At 41.0% G+C, this 24,613-nt stretch overlaps 1 protein-coding gene across 1 annotated transcript in view; it reads left to right on the top strand.

The window, feature by feature from the left end:
- The window catches only part of LOC122787719 (WD repeat-containing protein 62-like), a 1,689,893-nt gene that overhangs the window by 947,601 nt on the left and 717,679 nt on the right, over positions 1-24,613 (top strand). Inside the window, exon 17 of the mRNA XM_044054617.1 lies at positions 18,363-18,485. Within this exon, the coding sequence (XP_043910552.1) occupies positions 18,363-18,485 (123 nt within the window). The remainder of the gene's footprint in view (positions 1-18,362; positions 18,486-24,613) is intronic.

The following is a 24,613-nucleotide window of genomic DNA, read 5'->3' as shown; positions in this document are numbered from 1 at the left end:
TTTAAGTCTTATCTTGAAGTTCTTGGAGGGAGGGGGCAGAGCAGATAAGGGATGTATCATCTGTGTATTGTATGAGGGGCCGAGTATGGAGCCCTGGAGTACACCAGTGGACACTAGTAGCAGAGGAGATAGTTTTTTCTCCCATTTAGTGGTCTCTTTACAGTTGGATAGGTAGCTCTGAAACCATGTAAGTGTTGATGAACTGAGATGGTAAGTGGCAAGTTTGTTTAGGAGAATTTGGTGGGAGACACTGTCAAATGCCTTTGACATGTAAAGGAAAATTGCTGAGACTTAGGAGACCATTGTTCATGAGGTGATGAATGGGGTCAGTAAATGATATATTAAGGCTGTGTTAGTGCTATGCTTGGGTCTAAAGCCGTGCTGGGAGTGGGATAGGTTGTTGGTGAAGGTGATTTTGGAGTTGTGGGTGAATACATTTCTCTAGGATTTTAGCCATGGGTGAGGAGGATGGCTATGAGACGATAGTGTGTGATTTCTCTGGATGGGCTGCCCGTGTGGTGGAGGATGATGTGTGAGATTTTCCAGAGGTGTGGGGGTACATATTGTTCAGATATGGAGCAATTGATAAGGATAGAGATAGGATAGGAGATAGATGGAGCAGTGATATTTAAGAATTCATTGGGAAGTTGGTCTGCAGCAAGGCAGCATAGTTTACATTTGCTGAGAAGCTATTATATGTAAGAGGTTTGGAGAGGTTTAAAGGAGAAAGAGTTAGTGGCGGTAGAGTTGGGGGGGACCAAGAGAGGTAGGTTTTGGTGGTTTTCCAGGAGGGAGGTGATCGAGTTAATAAAAGGAGAGTTGAATTGAGATGCTAAGGATTTGGAGGTATTGGATGTGGAAGGGGTGGAATTTTACCAGGGTTAAGGAGGTAGTTAATAGACTGCCAAAATCTGAGGGGTGTGTAGGAATTTTCTTGAGAGGTTTGGAAGTAGTATTTTTTGTCATTATGTATGCATTTCTTTGTTTGATTCCTTATTGTGAATATGAGGTGAGATCATTTTTGTTTTTGGTGGATTGGTATAAGGCCTTAGCTCTATCTCTTTGGTTGATGAGAAGTTTACTGTCATTGGAAAGCCATGGTAGCTGTTTGGATTTGATACTTATTTTTCTTATGGGGGCTAGACTATTTAGTAAGTCAAGGAATTTGTTATTAAAGTATTCCACTGCAAGGTCCAGGTTGAGGCTTTTTAGTGGTGACCAATTGCATTGCTGTAGTAATAGGTTGAAAGTATCAGGGGGAATATTTTTCTTACAGCGGGTGTACGTGAACGGAGTAATTGATTGGGTTTGAATTCTTTTTCTTAGTAGAAAAGTGGGGGTATGGTCACTAGGGCTAATTGGAAGGCAGCCTGCTTGATAGCTCAGGTTAGGTTTGTCACTTAATATCCAATCAAGTAGACACTCTTTTTGAGAGTGTTTGTCGGTTGAGTGGGACAGTTAATAATTTGGGTATAGTTGTATAGACTGATAAAGCTAGTGGGGCAGTTGGAAGAGCAGGAAAGTCAGTCAAGATTAAAATCACCTAGGATGATAGTGTCTTGACTGAAAGTGGAGGTGGACCAGGAGATGAGCTGCTCAATGCTGGGAAGATTATTTTCCTGGGGGCAGGTAAAAGGCTGCAATAATCATGGCTTTGTGTGAGTAAATATGTAGACATGTAATGAGTATTTCAGCGTGGGTCTGTGTTAAAACAACGAACAGAAGAAATTGTTGAGCGAAAACGCATATACTCGAAATTGTTATTGTGAGATTGCAATACAGTGAAGATTGGAAAATTTGCCCTTTCCTCACTGAAGTGTGATCTCTGAGTTGGAATATATTTTTTAGGGGGGGGGTGTGGGGGGGCACAGCCCCCCACAATAGCGATTTTGAGTATATGAGTTTTCGCTCAACAGAGCGTTCGCAATTTCTTCCGTTCATCATTTTAACATAGACCCTTTCAGTGTTGGGGATGTTTAGTGGGATTTTGTTTAGCTTTTCTACTTTGAGAGTCTTTGAACATAGCAGCTACACCACCACCTCTTTTGTTTGGTCTATCCTGCCTTATTATGTTATAATTTTGGAGAGTAATTTCAGGGTCCTTGCTGTGTGGCTATAACCAAGTTTCAGTTAAAATAGCTAAATCAGGAGAGTAGGTGGTTAAGATAGCATGAAATTATGTGATTTTATTTACTAGGGTTCTGAGATTGAAGTTGGTAATTATTAGGTCAGATTTGGAAATGACTGGTCGGGGGGTTGTGTATTAGTTGCGGAGGTGTTGTAGTTTGTGGTGTTTAGATTAGGGTTGGAGAAGTATTTTTGTGTTTTAGTTGAATCATAGCTAGGGCCAGGGTTAGGATGGATGTCTGCTTGTAGTTTTATGTTTGTTGGGGAGTGCAGCAGTAGGTGTGTTAGTTTGTTTTTTTATGATATGGAACCTGAAAGTGGGGATAGAAGGGTAAGTAGATGTACTTTTAGTTGAAAGCCAGTTATCTTTCTATATTTTTTCTGTATATCAAAAAAATATAATAAAAATTATATTGGAAAAAAAAGGGTAAGTAGAGAGGAGGTTACAGAGATATACTGGGAGAGATGAGGTCGAGTAGGCTAGGAGAGGCAACAGTGGGAGGATATTGTGAGCTTTAGGAGCAATAAAGGATTGGTTGAATAGAGAGGAGTAGGGCAGGGGAAGTAGGTGAGGGGATGATTGGTGGGGGTGAGAAATGATTGGTAAAGCGGGGAAAAAGTGTGGTTTCTATAGGTATAAATGTAATGAAAGAGGGGGTGGGTGGGAATGGGGGTAGTGTAGGGGAAGCGGAGTGAGCCAGAGCGAAGTGAGGGCGAATGGAGCAGGTTAGCCCAGAATAGCAGTCTCGTGCAGTCAGAAAACAATCCGAGATGGTATGGTATATTATTAGAATTCTGTAAGTTAACTTGTGAAATATAGTAGTTATAGCAAAAAGGTTTGGTAGATATAGAGATAAGTGGGATAGTCCCAAACGTCAAGCATCTTGCCCTCACCAAGAATGATACCACAATACAAAGACAAGATGATCAGCTTTAACAATTGGCTCGAGTACTGGTGTCATTCTAAGGGGATCCAATGTCTGTCTGCCTGGGATGATATGTTGGACAAGCCACGCTGCTTCACAAGAGATGGCTTACACCTGTCACCACTGGGCTTACGGATATTGGCAAAGGCTCTTGCCACCCCCATAGTGCCTTTTTTAGGCAAGGCTCAAAAGACAAACCCACCTCCTTAGAAAACAATAATGGAAAAAAAACTAACGGTAATGCTGCTCAACGCCAGAAATCTAAATCTCAAAATGCAGGCACTTGATGCACTCCCAGCATGGAGAACATCGACGTCTGTGCAGTAACTGAAACCTGGTTCAAGGCTCCTGAGAGCACCCCAGCGCTACCAGGCTATACCTCGTATCATGCTTTTCGGCCCCAAAACCTGGGCCGAACCACAAAGGGAGGGGGAGTGTCCATATTCATAAAGGACACCCACACCTCCAGTTTAGTAGCAACACATGAAGCAACAGAGACCATACAGGTGCAACTAACCATAGGCAAAACTGCTATACAACTGGTAGCATGTTACAGACCACCCTCCCAACCTCAGGAACCCCACTCAGCCTTCCTGAAGACATTGGAGGATATGAATGTATCACAAAATACCATCATACTGGGAGACTTCAACTACCCAAACATAGATTGGGTACATTATTCTAGCCCTAATACCCTAGCCCAAAGGTTCCTGGAATTCATAAATTCAAATGCACTGGAACAACTAGTCACCTCTCCCACTAGGGGCGATAATATACTAGACCTGATCATCACAAACATGGGGACAAAATGCTCCACACCGGAAGTATACCCCTCACTAGTGAGATCTGACCACAAACTAATCACCCTGGATATACATATCCCACCTCCACCCCCAGCACAAAAGACCACAGTGAAAAACTTCTCAAAAGCAGACTTCACTCTTCTTAAGAAGGAGATGGTATCCTTTAAGCCCACTGTGCCAGTGGATACCACATCCGGCAATGCCGAATCCTTCACAAATGCTTTCTATGGACATATCCAAGAATGCATGGGTCATGCAATCCCAAACAAATCCAAGTCCCTCTCCACCAAATGTAAGCGTCCTGTCTGGTGGACCTCAGCCATAAACAAATTGTATAACAAAAGAAGGAAGCTACTGCACGTCAGAGCGAAATCCCATGAAGGGAAGATGTCTCTGATCAACATTAGCAGAAAATTACGTTCTCTCATAAAAACATCCAAGGCAAACTTTGAGAGAAAAATCGCTAAGGACACTAAAGATAACCACAAAGCCTTCTTCAGCTATGTTAGAAACCTGGGCGGAAACCCTCAGATATGTTCAGAGTTGTTTCACAACAACAAAAAATACACTGAACCCACAGATATTGCTAACATTCTGGCTGACAGGTTCAGTGCAAATTTCTCGCCTCCTTCACCCCCAAAAGAAGAAATACTTAACCCAGCTGAATGTAATCTCCCTGTCATCTCAGATGTCCAAGTGAGAACCGCCCTAAACAAAGCAAAAAACACAGAATCAATGAGACCTGACGGTATCCCGGGGTGCGTGTTAAGTGAACTCCAAGAGGAGCTAAACCCACACATAAAAATGCTATTTAACCTTAGCCTTACTTCGGGATATGTACCTGTACACTGGCGTACAGCAACAGTGGTCCCACTCCACAAGGGGGGTGCCTCTACAGACCCTGGAAACTACCGCCCCATAAGCTTAACTAGCCTGGTCTGCAAAGCCATGGAAAGAATCATTATGGAACTCATAAACAGAGACATAGGGGACCTACAGACACTTGACCCCACCCAGTTCGGCTTTGTGAAGGGCAGATCCTGCCTTTTAAATCTGGTCGACTTTTTCGAAACCGTCACTAGAGCCATTGATGAGGGCAAAGCAGTCCATACAGCATACCTGGACTTGGCTAAAGCCTTCGACACAATACCCCACTCAGGCATCATAGATAAGCTAAACAGCTTAAAAGTAAACCCCTATGTCACTAGATGGGTTGCAAACTGGCTAAAGGACAGAACCCATAAAGTTAAAACCGCTGGAGTAATGTCAGACTCAAAGCCGGTCACAAGTGGTGTCCCACAGGGATCTGTCCTGGGACCCCTCTTGTTCGGCATTTATTTCTCAGATGTTAAAGCAAACATGGGAGGGCTGTGGCTGACAAAGTTCGCAGATGACTGTAAACTAGGAGCCATAGTCGATACACCAGCAGACACACACATCCTACAAAAAGGCCTCACTGAAACGGACAACTGGTGCCGTAGTCACGGCCTTAAACTAAATGCCAAAAAATGTATAGTCATCCCTTTTGGAAAAAACAAAGTACCCACAAATTATCACATAGACAGCAACCCACTGAGTACGGAAAAAGTAATCAGAGACCTGGGGACCCAAGTAGATGGCGATCTCTCATTTGACACCCACGTTGCCAAAGTGGTTAGAAAAACATTCTACCTTGCACACCTCATCATGAAGGGATTCACATCCAGATCCAAGGATGTCATTGTACCCCTATATTCCTCCCTCATCAGACCCATGATTGAGTACAATGCCCCATTTGGTATGTACCTCACCCGGCACTTGCAACAGCAGGAGAGACCACAGAAGTACCTCACCAAAAGGATCAAGGGTCTGCAACATATGTCTTATTCAGCCAGACTAGAGAAACTTCAGATCTATTCAGTGGCATACCGCCTGCTCAGGGGTGATCTCTGCCTGACGTACAAGGCCACGTCCAATCAGGATTTGATGGACATGCTCCACCTCAAAAAATCCAAATCCATCAGGACCACGAGAGCTAAAGACTTAAACCTCGGCACAAGTATGAATAGGACATGCTGGAGGGATAGATTCATAACCCAGAGACTTCCCATGCTCTGGAACAGGATCCCAGTTCGTATTAGGCAGAGCCCCTCACTGACTCTCTTCAAGAGAAATCTTGATGAGTGGATGGGAGATCGAAAGTTTACCCCAGGGATCACATCTGTGTCACTGCTAGACAGGGGCACAGTAAACTAATTCTGTTATATAAGGGGACCTTCATTGTGTCACTACTAGACAGAGGCACAGTATTCTAGATTTATTCTGTACATTTTTGTACCATTTCATGGGGTGGCAAAAGCCACATCACTATGGCTAGGCTTACAAATGCCCCAGGGCAGATAGCCTAGTATTATACTATGAAACTATGAAAAAAAGGCACCCGAGATAAAGGAGGTGATGGAGTTGTTAGAAATAAGAGATGTTGAAAGACAGCCGTTAAAGGAGTTCTAAACTGCATAATCGGAAATGAGATTGCTGGGATAGCATCTGTATGGAAATTCTGCAAGTCTGTAATAGTTGTTAGTGACATACTGCATTAAAGACAAGGTGGGCTAGGAACAATGAAGTAGCAGACCTAAATATTCTAGGACCTCTATGGTGGAATATGCATCGTAGTGAAGGGAGTTGCAAGGAGATATGATTATATCTCAGTCTGCCAGACTTGTATGTATAAGAGAGGACATGCATAGTTGCTACTTATACAAGATGTTTGTTGAGCATGTTTTGAAGCTGCGAAGAGTGTCCTGGGAATAAATGAGTCTTTTGTATGTCTTAAAGAGGAGAAAATGCCATTGTTGGTAGTTCTGATAAGATCATCTCACAGGAAGTGTTTGTCTGACACCTGAATAATGTGTGTGTTGTGTTCATCAAAAAAAGGGATACAAGACTTTTCCGTTTGGATGATTTACTCCTAGCCGCTAGAGGGAGTCACTGTTGGAGACTAGGGACTTCTTGCTCATGCTGTGCTAGTCATTGATCCTAAGGGTAGTGAGCTGATGGTATCATTGATTCTATTTGTGAACTTTGCACGTTTTTATATGAAGATTCAATGGATTCTTCAGTCACAATGGCCACAGTGCATTTATCCACTGTCCAGAAATGTCATAATAACCAAGTCATGCAAGTAACTCTGTTGAGGTGGAGTTTACACTCTGGTAAACCATTTCTTCCATCACTGCTAGTAGACACCATGATCACTTAATGCTTTCTTAGAGACCCAACATATCAAATGTTTGTCCCACTCCAAGATGGCAGATTCCGCTTCCTCGAGTATGCCTTCACCACTTAAGAAGAAGCTTAAAAGGCCTAGGAGCCATCTCAGTTGACCGTTTTTGACTCCGACGTACCTGTTGAGGTTTCAGACACCATGGTACATACGAGTCCTCCTGAAATGTCCTTTACAGAGGCCCCACTGGATGCTGTTATAGTGTAGCTGGCCTTGATGACTGAGGATTCTACAGACATAGCTGAACCACAAATCATCATATTGGATGACCCAGAAGGCATCCCTCGGATCCTGGTTAGGGAAGAGATCCCAGGTAAAGTAATCAAGGTACATCAGGAAAATGAACCACCACATTTAGTACAAACAGATATTACAACAAAAAGAAGCATCAGAAAACTTAAGATGTTGCTTCCCCTCAACCCCGTCCTTCCTCTCCTTAGGAGAAGGAATGGATGAATTTCTCTCCAGGTTTGTTTAAGGCCATTTTGTCTCTGAAACCCCCTTTTTCGTCTCAGCCCCCTCACTCCACCCCTCAAAAGATTTCTGTGGATTCATCATCCTCTGAAGATGAAAAGGCTTCTAATTCTGACTGTTCTCTGGCCTACTCCTGTCAAATGCACTCTCCTGGCCAAGTCCCTTCGGATGATGAGGACTCCTTTTCACCTGATTCTTCAGTAGAAGGTTGTTTTGAAGAGACTGTCGTAAATATGATGAAGCATTTTGAGTGGGAGTCTAGACAGATCTCAGATGTGCAGAAAAGAAACTTTAAAGTTTTGGAAATGGGCACCTCTCTCTCTCTCCCCCCTGTACCTCCTATTTTTGAGGCTTTTTTTGGATGCTTTTCAGTGCACTTCTGTTGTCCTGACACCCAAATGATCAGGCTGATTTTATGGCATCCTTGATGATCTTTTGTTTCAAAATGCTGTGGCAGAACCTTCTGCAGTTTGTCTCATTTGACAAGCCTTCTAAACCCTTTCCTAATGCCAGTAAAATCCTTTCAGACAAGGGTTGTAGAGCTATGGATAGGTGGGTAAAAAGGTTTATACCTCCTCTACTTTAGCATTCAGGGCTACTGGTTACCAAACCCAGATGACCAAATTCTTGATATTTATTCTCAATTCTTTAGACAAGCTAGTGGTGGATTTCCAGGATACGGATTGAAAACAATAGATGTTGTCCTTACTTAATCAGTCCACACAAGTGGTAAGCCACAGCATTAAATATAGTTATGAAGCTGTAAAGGTCTTGTCCAGAGCAGCTGCTACAACTCTGTAATCCACAGGTATGCATGGTTACTTAGTCAGCCTATTCCTTCAGAACTGAAAGCAAAAATAGTGGATTCCCTTTAGACTAGGATCTCTTGTTTGGCCTCAGTCTGTCAATCTTTTCAAACCCTTCAAGAACAGAGTAAAACCATGAAGGACTGCAGGCAGCTTTTGTTAACCTCTGTACCTAATTACCAGAGGAATTGCCCAACCAAACCTACCTCTTTTGTCAGATGGGGATCCTAGGCCTAGCCATAAACACAGGAAGGCTACCATAACGAGATTCCCAGATAAACCACAGAGGGATGCTGTGTCTGGGAGGCCTCACTTTAGGGACAAATATCTGTCTATCTACAACCTTTTTTCCCCCTTGCTCCCCAAATCCTACCTTTCCCCTTTCAAAAAGGCTGACACAATATTTCTCTACCTAGGAAAAAGATAACCACAGACAAATGGGTGCTCTCTGTCATTAAAAAAAGTTATGTCGTGTCTTGGATACAGAGTTCCTCCTCTAAATAGCAAACCCCCTCCTCCATACAGTCAGATTCATCTGCTGCTATCCATTTTACAAGAACTGTGGGCACACAACATGATAGAACTGGTGCCAGAAGACTTTATGGGAAAGAGGTTTTACTCCAGACTTTTCCTGGTGCCAAACAAAGGAGGACAGTGGAGACTCATACTGGATCTGTCCCAACAAAACACCTTATTAAAAGTGCCAACCTTCATAATGCTGTCACTGCACACTCTGCTACCTTTCATTCTACCTCAGGCTTTTGTAGCATCACTAGAGCTATAGGATTCTTGCATACATATACCAGTTTGGACCCTTTGCAGGAGATTCCTCAGATTTTGTACTGAGGTGTCTCAGCATCAGTTTACTGTGTTGTCTTTTGGGCTTTCCACAGCTCCAGGTGTTTTCAGAAAGTGTCTGGCACTAGTGAGCACTTTCTGCCAAACCTAGTACATTCAGATTTTTCCCTACTTAGACAACCTGTTAATCCATAGTACTTCTTCATATTGTTTTTCAGCATCTCCACTTCACCCTTCTCCTCTTGTCTCAGTTGGGGTTCGTAATCAACCACAAAAAATCCTCCCTGCAGCCATCTCAGAACCTAGTTTTTCTGGGCTGCAGGCTGGAAACACAAATATTGCAGACTGATTTACCTCCAGAGACAGGGCAGAGCCTTACAAACTATTACCACAACCTTGTTTCACTCAGCCATGGAGAACATAAGGGCTCTGGGATACATAGCAGCTACTATCCTAGTTCTCCCCAAGCCAGACTGCATATGAGGAAAATCCAGTAGTACCTGAAAACAATTTGTTCTCAAGACTCTTACCCTCTGGACACAGTGATTCCCCTTTTACCTTGTCTCAGACAAGAACTTTTGTGGTGCAAGGATCAGGTGAAACAACCAAAGGCTTCCTTTCACTCCTCCAGCTTCAGTTCGGGAAATATATATAGATGATTCAGATGAGGCATGGGGGCCTGGGTAGGCATCCAAGTACATGACAGATGGCAGTCAACACTACTAAAAGACTACATCAAAATGAAAGAAATGAGGGCCCTTATCCAAACTCTTCTAGTCTTTTCATATCTGTGGAAACCAGGTGTCCTACATGTGTTCACAAATGGTGGACTAATGGTTAAGGTGTTTGACTTACAAACCCAAGGTGCAGGGTTTGAGTCTCACAAGGGATAATTTGCTAGGCTTAAAATGGCTCGCAAGGGCAGTTAGCCTAGTACTAACCTATGAACCTATGAACCTAAAAAAATAATGTAACACAACATTAATGTGGTACATAAGCAAGCAAGGCAGAACCAAATCATACCAGTTGCTCAGATTGGCACAGAAAGGCTGAGACCTTGTCACCCTGAAAAAACATGTCAGTCATGGTCACATTCATGCCATCACAGGACAATGTGCTGTCAGACTCTTTATGCAGGTCCTTGGAGGACCCTCTCAAATTAACCCTGAACAGGCAGGCTTTTCAGGGCATCCTTCACCATTTGGGGACTTGGATCTGTTTGCTTCAAAGACCAACAACCAGCCTTCACTATTTTGCACCAAGGACCCATGCTCCTCAGCTTGGAGGACAGATACTTTCACTTTTCAGTGTACAGGAAAGTTCCTCTATACCTTCCCTCCACTACGTTTTATTCCAAGAATTTTTCTAAAGACCCCCCCCCCAAGAAAAAACATAACTCTTGTTGGTGATTGACTTTTGGCCAAGACATTGGTTCCCTCTTTTTCTTCTAGCCAGGAGCATGTGCTGCAAACTACCATACCAAACAGATCTCATCACACAACAGAAAGGGTTACTGCTTCACCCCAGTCTGTCATACCTATACCTAATTCTGTGGATGATAAGGTTGTAATTCCTTACAGGCACCATTTTTCTGAGGATGTTAAGCTTCTCCAAGAAGCCAGGAGATCCACCACTCGAAAATCTTACATAGCCAAATGAAAGATTCTTCTGTTGGTGCTAAAGGAATGGACAGGGCCCCAAACAATGAGAGGTACCTTCAGTTCTGGACTTTCTGTGAGAGCTCTTACATACAGGTCTGGCTTGTTCTTCCATCACAGGCCCACTTGTTTGGCCATCTCTGTTCGCTTCCTTCTCATTCCTCCACTTAAGGCCATATCAGAGGTCAAGTTATTTATTAAAGGTGTCCTGCATTTTAGGCCACCTAGAAAGCCCATTATCTCCACCTGAAACCTCAGCTTTGTGGTGGAGAAGCTTACCTTGCCTCTTTTTGAACCTGCAACATCAGCAATGGAAACTGTCTTACTTCTGGCCCTCATTTCAGGTAGGAGAGTTTGAGCTTCAGGCACTCTTGGCCATTCCTTCCTTTCTTATTTTTCACAAAGGCAGTATGACCCTCCAGGACTAATCCTTCATTCATGCCTAAAGTAGTGGACAAGCATTCTCTTAATCGGCTGTAAACCTACCCACCTTCTTTCCCAACCCAAACAATCAGAGAGAAGGGATATTGGATTCTCCAGGCATTCTCAAACAGCTAAGATTCTATTTGACAAAACAAAATCCATTAAAAAATCTGATCAACTGTTTTTCATGGACTCTAAACTAGGCCCACTGGTATCTACGTAAATCATTGCAAGCTGGGTCTGTAAGGCCATCGCCTTTTGTTACTCTCTACATGACAAGTCCTTTGCCTAATTTCTCAAGCTCAGTCTACCAGTAGTAGCCTGTGGAGCTTTCTGTTAAGGAGCAAATTCCAGGTCTATGTTAGAGGCTATGCACTTTTACTAAACACTACAGGATTTATGCCTTTTCAAGGACCAGAGTTGCCTTTGCTTGGTCAGTCCTATCTGGCCTCCTGGACGGTTCTACTATGTTTTATCCAACCACCCTTTTTGTTTAGCACTGTCACTCACCCATGTGTTACAAGTACTGCAACAGTGATTTCAGTCAGGAACATAGTACAGTTGTATAATAACTTACCATAAGAGTAGATGTCCAACTGATCACTGTTGCAGTATTCCTGCCACCTTTCTCCCCTTTATACTTTTATTTTCTCCTTTCTCCCTCAATTCCTGTCCCATGGGAAACACCCTAGAACTGAGGAGGCTTTCTTACCATTTCATGCTATGCCCCTTCTAGTTGACCAGTTTTTCTTTCTTAGGGGTCTTCAGGCTGCTGGCTTGGAGATAGTCTGAGGAATTTTGCTTGTATGCCTGTATACCCCTATGATTGCAAGCTGAGGTGACACGGACATATGATAGTGGGAAAGTAAAGCTTTGCTACAACAGCCAAATGACAACAGTGATAATTTGTGTTTTAAGAATATTGCAACAGTGACCAGTAAGACATCTAGTATTATGGTAAGTTCTTCCATAACTGTACTTTCTCCTTGTGTTGCAGGAACTACAGGACTAACATTTCTTGGGGCATATCCATTCAAACAGACAACATGTCAGTAGTTTGGTATATCAACAAACAGGGAGTAACCAGATCTTACTCCTGATAGCAGGAAGCAATGAGGGTTTGGCAATGGGTGATTTTCTCACACCTTTTTCTGGTAGCAAAACACCACCCCAGAGTATTCTGTTGCCTAGTTGGTAGATTCAGCAGATCATTCATGCATCATGAGTGGTTTCTCATTCCAACAATAGTCAGCAATATTTCAGTCATTTGAGGCACTTGTTGTGACCTGTTTGCCTGCCCCTACAACACCAAGTGCAACAGTTACTTTGGCATGCTCGTTTAGGGACAGTCAGTGAGGGATGCCATAACATACAAGGGAACTGTCATCTTCTTAGCCCTCTTCTGGACCAGACAGGTTTGGTTTCCCCTTCTGTTGCCTTGGCTAATGAAGTCTCCCAGGCTGCTGGATCGAGTACAAGATCTTATCTTCCATCTGTACAAGAATCCCCACCCAGACCTTCACAACCTAATACTGGCCACATGGTTTCTCTGTTTCCAATAATGAACAATGACAAATCCTTCTCTTCAGACATAGTAAGAACCTTGATGACTTCACGGAAAGATTCTATCCACAAGACCTGTCGCAGTAAATGGCAAAGATTTGTTTCGTGCGCTACTCCTCAGAACCTTTGTGCTAATCTCTGACATTCTTTATTTTCTGGCAGTTCTATTAGACACTGATTCTAGTCTCTCCATTATTAAAGTGCAATTGGCTGCAGTATCCAGTTTTCATTTTGGGTTCCAGGAGTATTTGCTAGTTGCTCAGGTAGGGCTGAGGAAAGATTTACAGGGTTTACGATCAAAGACCCGGTTTAACCTTTGTGCGTGTGTATCTGGTGTGTGTGTGTGTATCTGGTGTGTGTGTGTGTGTGTGTGTGTGTGTGTGTGTATATGTATATATATATATATATATATATCTATATATGTCTATCTCTATCTCTCTCTCTCTCTGTATGTATATATATATATATATATATATATATATATATATATATATATATATATATATATATATATATGGATCTACCTGACAAAACCGGCGCACTACAACACCGACAACGAAATCACCGACACCACATAACCGAAAGTTCACAAACACGAAACCTCACATGCCCGACACACCACAATCCCAACAATCAACAAACAAAACAAATCCCCTGTCCAAAAAGCACACACACAACACAAGCACACCAAAATCCTTACAAACCCACACTAAACCTTACATACACAACTATCTATAACCTTAACCCAAACCCTAAGGTCCGTCACTATCGCTCACTCACCTAACCCACGCCCTAACCCTAACTCACGTAACCCGCCCCTAACCCTAAAGACTGTCACTATCACACACTCACCTAACCCATGCCCTAACCCTAACTCACTTAACCCGCCCCTAACCCTAAAGACTGTCACTATCGCACACTCACCTAACCCGCGCCCTAACCCTAACTCACTTAACCTGCCCCTAACCCTAAAGACTGTCACTATCGCACACTCACCTAACCCCGCGCCCTAACACTAACTCACTTAACCCACCCCTATCCCTAGAGTCCATCAATATTGCACACTTACATTACTCGCACCCTAACCCTAACGTCCGTCACTACCGCATACTTACACAGCCTTTTCACATGTCTGTGTTCTCAGCGTCGGGATTTTCATCCGTCGGTCATCTCAGTTTTCGATCTTCTGGTGTCGGTGTTCTCATCATCGGCATTGTCAGCTTTCAGCGTTGTCAGGTAGACCCATATATATATATATATATATATATATATATATATATATATATAGGTCTACTTTTAAATTTAAATTTCGAAATACCAAAATCTCGAGTTTTGACATACAGAACTCAAAATATCAAGATTTTGGTATCTCAAAATTCAAAAGTGAATCAAAAAGAAAGAAAAAAAACAGGTAAAATGTTTTTGCAGGGGGCTAGCCCCCCTGCATCCCCCCCCCTTAATATACTAACTACGAGATCGCACTGCAGTGAGGAGAACGGCATTACCGTTTTCTTCACTGTAGCGCAATCTCGGAGTTGGTATATTTAAGTAGGGGGGGTGTCGGGGGGGCTTGCCGCCTTGCAAAAACATTATTTTAGCTGCGTTTTTTTCTTAATTTCGTTCACTTTTAGCTTTCGAGATACCAAAATCTTGATGTTTTGAGTTCGGTATGTCAAAGCTGTAGATTTTGGTATTTCGAAATTTAAAATTGGACCCAGATATATATATATATATATATATATATATATATATATATATATATATATATATATATATATACAAAAAGCCCAAAATCTTGAATTTCAAAAGACTGAGACCAAAATCTTGAACGATCAAAAGACTGAAAACTCAAAATACTGAATCTCAGAATACTGAAAACACACAGAATACCAACACTTACTATATTCCAGCACAAGTACATACAGAAACAAATAAAAGATAAGCTGTTTATCACTTCTCCAAGTATACGCAGGGGGGCAAGCCCCCCTGCACCCCCACAACCCCTACTACTTAAATATATCAACTCTGATATCATACTCCACAGAACAAAATGGCAAACATACCATTATGTGTTTCATGACTGCCTGTTGTAACCCTAGTCATGTTCCCTTCTAACATAACTCATGTTAGTGTAGTAAAATGCGATCTTGGAGTTGATATATTTAAGTAGCAGGGGGTGTAGGAGGTGCAGGGGAGCTTGCCCTCCTGCTTATACTTGGAGAAACGTAATATGGTTTGTCTTCTATTTGTTTGTTTATCTTGTTTTCAGTATTTTGAGATGCAGTATTCTGAGATTCAGTATTTTGAGTTTTCAGTCTTTTGAACTTTTAGGATTTCGGTCTCGGTCTTTTGAAATTCAAGATTTTGGCCTTTCAGTCTTCTGATGTGAATCCATATATAAATATATACACATATATATATATATATATATATATATATATATATATATATATATATATATATGGGTTCCATACACTAGATCGAATTTTCTCTAATTCGAAATAGTGCATGGAATGCTCACTGCAGCGAAAGTGCACTTAATCGAAAGTGCACTTACGCGAAGTTCAGTACAACGAACGGGTGTTGTACTGAACTTCAGTGCAGTACTTACAGACCTTTGGGTTAGGGCACGGGTCATAGTAAGGGAATAGCCCGTAGGGTATCTCCTTACCATGACCCGTGCCCTAACCCTAAGGTCCGTGACGACTGCAGCGCAGTGAAGGACATAGCAATGTCCTCCACTATGGTGCAATAGTCACGAACCTTAGGGTTAGGGCATGGTTTAGGGTAAGGGGATAGCTTTACTAACTATACCCTTACCCTAACCTGTGCCCTAACCCTAAGGTCTGTGACTATCGCTCCATAGTGGAGGACATAGCATGTTTTTTATGTCCTCCACTGTGCTGCTGTGTTTTCGGTGAAGTGCACTTATGCAAAAGTTCACTTTCATTAAAGTGAACTTTCGCAGAAGTGAGGCTTCCTATTACAAGTTTGAAGTAGTAAACTTTTGTTCTTGTAATAGGAATCCATATATATATATATATATATATATATATATATATATGTGTGTGTGTGTGTGTGTGTGTGTATATATTTGTGTGTGTATATATATATATATATATATATATATATATATATATATATATACATATATATGTATATATATATATATATATATATATATATATATATACATATATATATAAATATATATATATATATATATATATATACATATATACATTAGAATATATATATATATATATATATATATAGTAGATATATAATATTTGGTCCTAGTTGCTTTGATAAAACCCTTTGAACCAGTCTCTTCTGTTGGGCTGAAGTCTATGTCATAGAAAAAACATTGTTCTTGTAGCCATTGCTACAGCTAGATGGTTTTCGTGCATTATCTTCAGCTTCCCCATACTTAATATACCTTAGTTAAGCATAAATTTGACTGCTTCTCCAGGGATAGAACATTCTTCTGTGTTTCTGTCTTGAAGGGTCTGCTGTTGTGATGCTACCAGGGTTTATCTACATCTTGAGAGTCTGACCAATATGTCAGACTGGATGGACTGAATGAGTAGGATGTGAAAGTTATGTAGTTGTCCTAATGATAGATCCTTTCAGTGATGTCCACGTGATATGACAACCCTCCCTCCATCCCACCTTCCTTTTTTATGTAGTCCTAGCTGCCTTTGGTTATTCTTCAGATGGGATCTTTATATCTCCTCTTGAGGTGCCAAACCAGATCTGAAGTACCTAATGGAAGAGGGTGTTATGGGAGGGGAAAATTCTTAAAGGGCTCTGATGCTGCTGCTGAGTCGGATCCAACAAGCAGCTTGACGACCCATATTTCATATTGGATGGATATGAATGAAGGGATCTATCATTATGGTAAGTACATAACTTTCCCTTTTATATAGTAATGTATTTCTTCAATATGTATTTAATTTGTGTTTCTTTATAGAACATTTGATTCAAGTTTATATGGGTTATTCTGGCTGATGACTGTAATTTTAAGAGTTTATCATATGATTTGTCATGGTTTTCTGACTTTATATAGGTTAGTTGATATTTTGAAAATCTTCTACATTGAAAAAAACTTTACTATAGCAAAGCCAAAAGTCAAATTGATGATGAACATTTTTGTGTTAGAGTTTTTTCTGTTTGGATTTTTTTTTTTGTTATATATAGGTGTGTGTGTGTGTGTGTGTGTGTGTGTGTGTGTGTGTGTGTGTGTGTGCATTAATATAATATACAATATATGGGTGTCATTTAGGTGATCTTAGACACAAGTAATTGATTGAAAGTTGTTAGCTGTGTGGCAGCATGCTTTCTTTTTTTCCTCTATGTGAGATCAAGCAAAAAAGTTAAGTGTTTGGGAATATGCCCTTTTTCCACTGTAGTGTGATCATAGAGTTGGTGTATATAATTAGCATGGGATGTGGAGGTTAAGCCTCCCTACATAAAACGCTTGTTATGGAGATTTTACTGCTTTGATGAGTGTGTGTGTGAATGTAAGTTTGAATGTACAATTGAATTTTGTATAGATGAGTTTTGTTTTATGGATCGACTTTTATCGTTTGTGTGGTGGATAGTGTGATATATGTAAATATTTATAATTTATAACATAAGTACCATACTAGTTAATCATGCATTGTTTTGGTTGAAACAGGAGGATTAATTAATACCAAATAGTAAAAAATGGCACAGCACAGGGCTATTGAAACCCATGTTTTATTGTAAAGTTAGCGCTTTCTGCCAAAATGCAAAAAAACGGAAATGACATAAAAACAGTCGCTTGTTAAAGGGAAAACAACTTACATTATCCTAACCTTGTCCCATTATTATAAACCCCTAATTTAAACAATTCCTTAAACATAAATATTAATGTTAATACACTACATATTCGTCACATAAAAAACAATAAGCATATCAATATTATTGTAAAATTATTCATCACAAAAATTGATAAAGCAAATAAAGCTAATAAATGCAACTTGACAGTAGTGCATATTAATATTAATATCACTTAACTTTTATTTACCCAACGCCTTCAGTCTTAAAATACTATTAATTGCACAATACTCATTGAGTCCTGGCCAAACATGAGAATATAACAGCATTTGCCATATTAATTCACGTTTTTCTAATTGCAGAGATCAAGGATTTCTCCAATGTTGTACATTTTATGTATACATAGTATGGGTGTATAGGTAATACAAAATACTTGTTTCTTGAAGTGTGCATTGTTTTCAACAATATATTCCAATGTTTGTTTTTTCTTATGGAAATGTATTGCAACAAGAAGTGTATTGAGTGAATGCAGTCATAGCCATACACAGAGCTGAAGCAGAACTTCTCAAACATCTGCTGGTTTATTGGTTTATGCACCTGTAATTTTTGGCTGAGTTAGAAGCTGTCATTTACAGATTTTATATGAATTCTGTGTGTAACTAATTTTTATAAATTTGCAGTAAGTAAATATATTCTTTTCTTTACTCTCTAAATAGTTGTGTGTTTATATGGCACCTGAATAATGAAATTAGCAACTGCATGAGGCGACGCTTAGAGGAAATTAAACTGACAAGGAAGCAAGAGAGAGCTGCACTTGAGACTCAAGGAAATCAAGTCGGGTATTGTACACAACTACTTTTTTAGATGGTTATGAGATTAAATTGTCTGTAGTATGGAAATTTAGTATGAAAATGGAGATGATGGTGTTGTGCCCATTTCTGAACAGCTTCAGCCACTCGTCCGTAATTACTTTGAATAATCCTGTACATTATTATTCAGCAGTGATGGCTTTGAATGGGGTTCCCTGACTTTGTTCTTCTGAACTTTCACAGCTAGACAAAGTGGGAATGTCATCAGATTGGGGCAGGCAACATTATCCTTCATGTTTGACATAGTTCCAATAAGCATGCGTAGGAAGTGTTTTTTTGAAATTTTATTTTTAATTTAAAAAAGAAAAAAAGGAAAAAAAAAAAAACATTATTTGAATTCTTTGGTTATATTTATGAAGGAAGAGGACTCCTCTGATTCCATTCCTCCTTTTACTTAAAGGGAAACTTATTGACCGAAAGGCCTTAAAAGCAGTAATTTGTCAGTACTGAATGCTGTCATTTACTAATATTGACGTGTAGCAACAAAAGAGGAAGTATGCATTCTCAGGTTGTGCAGCACAATATTTGTGGATTTTAAGTTTATTGATTTTATCATGGAAACTGCCTAAGTTATACATCTTGTAAAATATAAGTGCATGTTCCCCATGTGAAAATACATGTGTGTGTGTAAATATATATATATATATATATATATATATATATACACACACACACACACACACACACACACACACACACACACACACACACACACACACACACATACATACATACATACATACAGTCCACATTTTACCTTTGTGACCATTCATCATGAAGTAGTAATGTTTGTGTCTTGGAAAACTGGTCATCTGGAGGCATGTAATATATTCTTTTCTGGCTGAAAAAGTAAAGTTGAAACTAGCAAAAACTGATATTAGGTGTCAGCATTATTTTCTGAAAAAAATCCTACATAATATCTGATGATGGCCTAAGAAGATTGATTTGGAAATGAGGAAACTAATTAATTTATGTGAAAGAAGGGCAAAATGGCAGTTTTATTTTTATCTCAGGACTTCCATGGTTATCAGCAGCTACTCCATAGTACCATTCACTGCCCCTCCCCATCTGCTCAGACTTAGCATCCCACATCTTCCAATGTGAAAATTTCCCCCTCCTGGAAGGGAATACTTTCATTTTGCTCATCTGTGGCAGATGGAAAAGTTGAATGCCAGTAGGCCATCATTCTCATCCCAGCTGACTTGTCCTGCACATACTGCAGTGTATCACTGGCACACATGCTTATAGAGCTACTGTGCATTTATGGCTTGGCTACTGCTGACTGGTCATTCCCCAGTCCGTTCTGCTGCATACTGTACTCATTACCTTCATTAGGGGGAATCATCAGTGGGTCAGATTAATGTTGAACCTTAATCTGTCTGAATTATTAGCAGTCCTATACATTGAAGAGGTGGTCCACTACTACTGAGTTTCTGAATAAAATAATTACTGTCATTTCATGCTTGGTGGCAGGAGTTTCCATTTGTTTGGGGTAGTTCGCCACAAGAATGGTGGACCATTGAAGGTCCAATAACCTGAGTATGTTGATAATTTTAATATGAGATTGTTTGCTAGTGATGGGGCAGTTCTTTTAATACTTTAAGGCATGTTAACTGAGGAGTGGTTTGGCTAGTAATTGGTAGTTAGTGGGTCTTCAGGATAGGCAGAAGTGCTGATAATTAGTAGAGGGGGAAATGAAATGACAGCTTTTCTTAATGGTTGTTTGCAGTAATTTTTTATTATTTGAATTTATGGCAACTGTGGCTAGAGTGTCAAATTCTGGGAGGAGGACAGCAGTGGTAACTGATTACCTACCTTACTTTACCTTTAAGGAAAAACATTCTGTAACAAGGCTCTGAGACGTTTGAACAGAGTACTTTAGTTGTTGGCAGTGTGCTAATGAAAAGTCAGATAGGGTTGCACCATAAACTAAGGAAATATTAACTGTCGCTTTATGAACTAGGGTTATTAAGGGGGTCAGGGATCATTAGGATTGTGCTGCCATTAGCTACTGATCTGCCAAAAATATGCATGCCACTTTGAATGTTAACTACAAGATTATTAATCTGAACCTAATCCCAAAGTTCTAGAGTATCATAATGCAGTGCTGTTTGGATAGGTGATGGTGAGGTGCTGTTTCTAATAGGGAGCATTTTGTGTTGTGTTAATTGTGAACAAGAATAATGGCTTTCAGATCATTAATGAAAATTAAGAATCAAGGGGACCAAGAACAGATCCTTGAAGTCACCTGAGGAGAAGGTGAATTGGTTGTGCCAAACTAGTGTTAGTGGCAATTGCAAAAGTTCTGTCATTGAAATAGCTACTGAGACATGGGTTTATGAACTGCCAGTAAAACTGATGTGCAGCTTTTTGAGTAGCCATGGGTTGCTTACCAGTTTCAGAGACCGTCTTCATCTCTGTTCATCATTTACAAGGGAGGGCATTGCAGTGGCAGTGCTACTTTTTCGGTTGCAACCCCAAACATTTTTTCCAAGTCCATATTTCATGATAGAGTTTTAGAGAAGTAGCGGGATCTGTTTCTTGATGCCCTGTACAGTGTTGATTCCACCTTCTTTCCTTGATGGTTCTGGTAATCCTTATTGGTTTTGGCCAGGGATGTTCCCCATATTATATGTGATAGTGGGCTCCACCCTGAGATCCATCTCTTGTTCTTTGCTTTGCCACTGTCTGCCTGCTAGACCCCAGGTTAGGGTTTTGAGTTCCTGGGCAGCCATCATCAGTTTTAAGTGGCTGCTCTTCTTTTGAATGGAGCTTTTACCTTGTGGCTTTCCCTATTCAGCCAGCTTTTGATGTCCATCCTATTCTGGACAATCTTTTTGCTTAGGTCTTAGTTTCCATTGAAGTTCCTGGGTAGTCATTTGCTCATTGCTTCAGTGGAGGCCAGAACTGAGGCTCAGCTCTGACTAGCTGGTCTTTTGAACATGCTGGTTTCTGTACCCCTTGAAAGAATCCATTCCCTTTAGAGGATTTGGATACCATGTCTGACAGACTTGTGTTTATGCTGCTGAACAGGTCCTGGAGTTCATTCTTATACACAAGTTCTTCCCTAGTGTCTCCAGCTTTCCATATGGCTTCATGAGCTCCAGGCCTACAGATACAAGGATTTACTTTGCTTCTTCCCCTTCCCCTTGGGTTATGTCTTTCTATTTCATTCCCAGATGTTCTTCGTGTTTCACTGTTGCAGTTACTACATTTGGGTTATCTGCTTGCAGCAGCCCTCAGTCGGCCTGATTAACAAAGTCTTGGGTCCTGCGTCAGTTGCTGTCCCTTCTTCCATGACATCAGGTCATCAGGGGTATAAAACATGCAGCCGATGCCATTACACCAGTCTTTCTTGCCGTGCAGTGCCCGAAGCAGAAGCAGTTCGCAAGTGCCGGCTGGCCGACTCCTGAAACTTTCGTTTTCGAGTTTCGGAACCGAAGTCTTCAACTAAAGCTAAGTACCCGTTAGAAACTTTTCTTGCTCCTTACTGATGTCAGTAAAAGTTAATAATTGCATTACTTGTGGAAAGCAAATACCTCATAAAGATTTTCATTTGTACTGTATTCCTTGCCTATGCCCTGACCACGACCTACCTTGCTGTCAGTTTTGTGGTTTATTTAATCAGAGCACTATCCGTCGTCAATATATTTTTGCCTCTAAATATTTCGGTTGTCAGTTTAATTATCCAGAAATGTCATCGGTTAGCCATCCGACTACTGGGATTCCGAAAAAACGCAAAGATAAAGACAGAGAGAGGCCGCCGAGGTCCAAAACTGCCGACGACGCTTCCAAGCCAGTCGCCAGTTCACCGGTACTCAGTGAGGCACTATCGCAGCCCCTGATACCGGTTGCTTTTGATTCGCAGGCCTCTATTGAGACCCATTCGGGGTCCGGTATGCCACGAGTTGCTTCAACTATGGAACCTGCGGATGTCTCTACCTTGGATGGGTCCGGAGCTGCTGTGCAGGCACCGGCTTCTGAGGGTGTATTCAGGCCTACGGACTTGCATATTAAAACCATCTCCTTCTTCATTTAGGCCTAAATCTCGAACCATGTCTAAAAAACCGACGCCCAGGCCGCATGCTCAGGCCTCTATGCTTAAAAAACAAATAAGAATGGCTGAAGATCTTATAACTCTAATCAGGGGAAGCCAACCTCCCCCATCTAAGAGACCTAGGACTGAAGTTGTTTAGGAATCTTCTGACCAGGATTCTGATTTTTCTGATTCTTCTGATGATCTGGATTTGCCCTTATCTACTTATGAGGATTCTGATGCAGAGGACTCTATTCCCTCTGCTTCCCCTCCTTACATACTCTAAGGGAGCATTTCCACTGGGAAAGCCAGGATTTTTCTGATTCAAAAAAGAGGCTTAGGGATTTCTTACTCCTACCTCAGCATAGGCCTTTAGCTATTCCTCCTGTACTAGACATTGTTGATGATGCTTTTTTGGAATCTAGTTTGTCCCTTGATTCTTTGCCTCCTGCTCCCAGAAAACCTATCAGATATTACAGGGTTCCTGATTCACACAAGCTCCTTTTTAAAAATCCTATTGCAGATCCAGAGACTATTTCACAGGGACCCAAGGGCATTAAGGCTTCTACTGCAAAAAATACTACCCCTTCTGATAGAGACTCCTACACTTCTGCAACCTTGGCCATTAGGGCTTTAAACTGCCAGTTTCATATGTTAAAGTATCAACAACATGTTATTGGATTGCATAAACAGAAAATTATGTTGATTCCTGACTGTGCGGAAAATAAAGAATTACAGGATTTAATGCATTCTGCTGAACAGGTTGGAAAACATGCTTTGCAATGTGGATTTGATTCATTAGAGGGCTCTTGCAGGGCTGCTGTTATTGGGTCTGTGTTCAGAAGGCATGCTTGGCTTAAGGAGCAATCTTTGCCTGATCATGTTAAAGCTAAATTGTTGGAAGCTCCCTTAAATCAGGACCTGTTTGGCAACAATGCTGAGGAAGTTCTTAAAAAGATGGAAGATAAAGCTAAATCTATGCAAACTGTTAAAGATTTCTTACAAGTTCAGCCTCCTAGATTTAGTAGGCACTGGCCCTCTAAGAATTGGTCCTTTCCAGCCCCTTCCAGGTCTTCTCAAGCCAAACCCAGACACAGCAGAAACCCCAGGTTTCAGTCCTAGAGGGACACACAAGACTAAGCAGTGGGGGGTTTCCACATCCAAATCAGGGAATAGTAAGACTCCCCCCAATGGAAAACTGTCTCAATGACTTGCTTTTAAAACTTCCAAGCACTTCCCAGCTAAATGCTCCTTTAGGTGGAAAGATTGGTCTGCAGGCCAAAAACTGGGAACACATTACCCAGGACAAATGAGTTTTAAATATAATGACCCAAGGATACAGATTTCACTTCCACACCTTACCAACACCAAGTGGGTGGCCGGATCTACCCCCAAATCAGTGGGCAGAGGCCCAAAAATCAAGTACTCTCTCTCTTAAGCAGGGGGGCTATTCAGTTGGTACCAGAAGAGGAAAAGGGACAAGGTTTCTATTCAAGACTCTTTCTGGTACCCAGAAAAGGCAATACATGGCGTCCTATTCTGGACCTTTCTACTCTAAATACCTTTCTGGTGATTCCAAAATTCAAGATGCTGACTCTTCACCAGCTGCTTCCTATGTTAGGCAAATATGTATGGTTGGCAACACTAGACTTAAAAGAAGCATACCTGCACATCCCTATCAGGAAGTCTTTCAGAAGATACCTATGCTTCAAAGCAGGCTACATGCACTATCAGTTTTGTGCACTGCCCTTTGGCTTATCTACTGTGCCCAGGGTATTCACAAAGTGCCTAGCTCCAGTCATTGCATTTTGCAGGCAAAGAAATATTCAAATATACCCATACTTGGACGATTGTCTAATTCAGGCAGAAAGCCAGGACATACTTTTGAATCATCTGGCCTTTGTTCAAAGGGTACTGACTTGTCTGGGGTACACCATAAATGAAAAGAAGTCACACTTGGTACCCTGTCAACAAATTATATTCCTGGGAGTAAGCTTGAATACAGCTTCCCAGATGGCTTTCCTCACGCTGGAGAAACGGATTCATTTGACAACCTACTTCA

The sequence above is a fragment of the Protopterus annectens genome, chromosome 1.part0 (genome assembly GCF_019279795.1).
Source record: "Protopterus annectens isolate FY-2018-M chromosome 1.part0, PAN1.0, whole genome shotgun sequence".
In the NCBI taxonomy this organism is placed as follows: domain Eukaryota; kingdom Metazoa; phylum Chordata; order Ceratodontiformes; family Protopteridae; genus Protopterus; species Protopterus annectens.
This window is presented reverse-complemented; position numbering and strand designations above follow the sequence as displayed.